At 46.6% G+C, this 2,057-nt stretch overlaps 1 protein-coding gene across 1 annotated transcript in view; it reads right to left on the bottom strand.

Moving 5' to 3' along the window:
• The window catches only part of THADA (thyroid adenoma associated), a 333,765-nt gene continuing 331,708 nt past the window's right edge, over positions 1-2,057 (bottom strand). Inside the window, exon 38 of the mRNA XM_010842320.1 lies at positions 1-1,143. Coding sequence (XP_010840622.1) covers positions 748-1,143 — 396 coding nt within the window. The 3' untranslated portion in view covers positions 1-747. The remainder of the gene's footprint in view (positions 1,144-2,057) is intronic.

Here is a 2,057-nt window from a genome sequence, read left to right as displayed (position 1 = left end):
TAGACATCAAATAAGTCATTTATTCTGACTCCCCTTTCCCCAGGTTCCTTCTAACAGCCAAGAGGCTATGGTTTCTGTGGGTGGTAGAATATGATTTCTTAACAATGGCACAAATACTTTTTATTGGGGGTCAAGGGGTAGGAGCTTGTAATGGCTCTTTTAATAATGAGGATGGCATGTGTAGGTCACTGAAGGCTTAAACATGCAGACAGTAAAAAACTTATTTGTAAGAAGTTAATGCTTAATTCTCCCAGGATCCAACATTTGGAACATATTTCTTACTTCACTAAAATGGAATAAAATTTGAAATTTGGACCAAGTGGGCTGTTTGCTAACTAATCCAACTCTTACAACCAGCCAAAAATGGGTGGGGGGGAAATCATATGTTAAAACCCAATTCTGTGTAGTCAATTCAGAGAAAAATGCAGACTGGCTCTGGTTGGACATTGGAGGTCCTGGGGGATGAGAAAGGTTAATTCAGGCCTGCAGGTGGCCTGCACCTGGGAACAGAGTCAATATTCACTGTGGTAGCCTCACTTCCTACAGTAGCTGCAATAAACGAGGCAGCCTTGAATGAATGAACCTAAGAAAAAATCCTCTGTGGGACAGAAGACTAGATTCACCAAAGGGAGGTTGGGGGACGAGGCGCGGTGTGAAGGGGAGAAGATGCTGGAGTTTCTGTTGAACACTTCCCTGTTGACTGAGTGGAGGAATAACCCACCCCACCCCAATCCCACAAATCCTTCTTCAACAAGCTGTTTTTGTTCTTGGAAGCGTTAACTGATTCGCTGCTGCAGGAGAATCCAAAGCCCTAAGAACTAGGGTGTCCTCCCCTTCCTTTCCTTCCAGAAGAGCCAGCAGCCTCAGGCAAGCCAAAGTCCTTTCCTCCCGAATGCGCAGTCTCGTGAACTCTGCGGACTTCAAAAATTCAGCAGTGGGAGGCAGCACTCTGAAGAGCTGGGAGAGGAGGTGGCATTGCTCCGACGCAGTCCTCTGAAGGTGACGGAGCATCTCGGGGCTGAGGGGACGCCAGCTGGACTGAGAAAGGAGGCGGAAGAGGTGCTTGTAGAGGTATTTCACGAAGATCAGGGTCTCGGCCCAAAAGTTGATTTCCGTTTTTTCAAACAGGTAGTCTTCCTCCACCTGAATCAGATGAAAAAGCCAAAACCCAGACTTACGGGGGTGTTGACCCAGCCCCAGTCCAGAGCAGAGTCCTGGCTGATGCAGAAGCAGCGTGTCCCCTCCCCCATCCGACAGCGGGCCCACTTGTGCCTGTCAACACCCCTGTACACACACCACTTGCAGCCTTGAAGGTCGCCTTCTATTTTCACTCATTGTACTTCTCCACCGGAGAGGAATTCCTCCTCCCCAGACTTAACATGACCTTTGATAAGGATGTGTTTGTGGTTCTCAGCCAAGATACCTTGGGGGACTGGTGCTGAAAAGGGGACCTCAACGCAGAAGGGGACCCTAGACCTGAAGGTGCATCTAGAAATCAGGAGAGGGGAAGGGAGATGTGAGCAGCAGAGCAGAGAGCGAAGTATTACCAACATGAGACACTGCTCTCTGAGGATGAAACCCAATTTCTATAATGCTGGGGACTTTCAAGGTCATTTTTATTGTAGACACTCTATCTTGTCTCCAAATTTCCCATAAACAGACTGCTTTTTGAACTCTTGGCCTGCTGGGGATGCCAAGAAGGCCAGCTGAGTCAGACACTAGTGAAGAGGAATTTCAGTTCTCAAGATGCTTTTGCTGCTTATCTGGGTCCTCAGTTTCCCCATTTATTGACTGCTCCCCCTGGAGCAGTTTAATAGTTTTATTTTTTAATAAACACAATTTTAATTTTAATAAAATAGCAGTTTAGAATGGCTGCGATCCAAAAGTCTACAAATAATAAATGCTGGAGAGGGTGTGGAGAAAAGGGAACCCTCTTACACTGTTGGTGGGAATGCAAACTAATACAACCACTATGGAGAACAGTGTGGAGATTCCTTAAAAAACTGGAAATAGAACTGCCTTATGATCCAGCAATCCCACTGCTGGGCATATACACT

The sequence above is a fragment of the Bison bison genome, unplaced genomic scaffold (assembly GCF_000754665.1).
Source record: "Bison bison bison isolate TAMUID 2011002044 unplaced genomic scaffold, Bison_UMD1.0 scf7180017864177, whole genome shotgun sequence".
In the NCBI taxonomy this organism is placed as follows: domain Eukaryota; kingdom Metazoa; phylum Chordata; class Mammalia; order Artiodactyla; family Bovidae; genus Bison; species Bison bison.
Note: the sequence above shows the minus strand (reverse complement) of the source record. Positions and strands in the feature narration are given on the sequence as shown.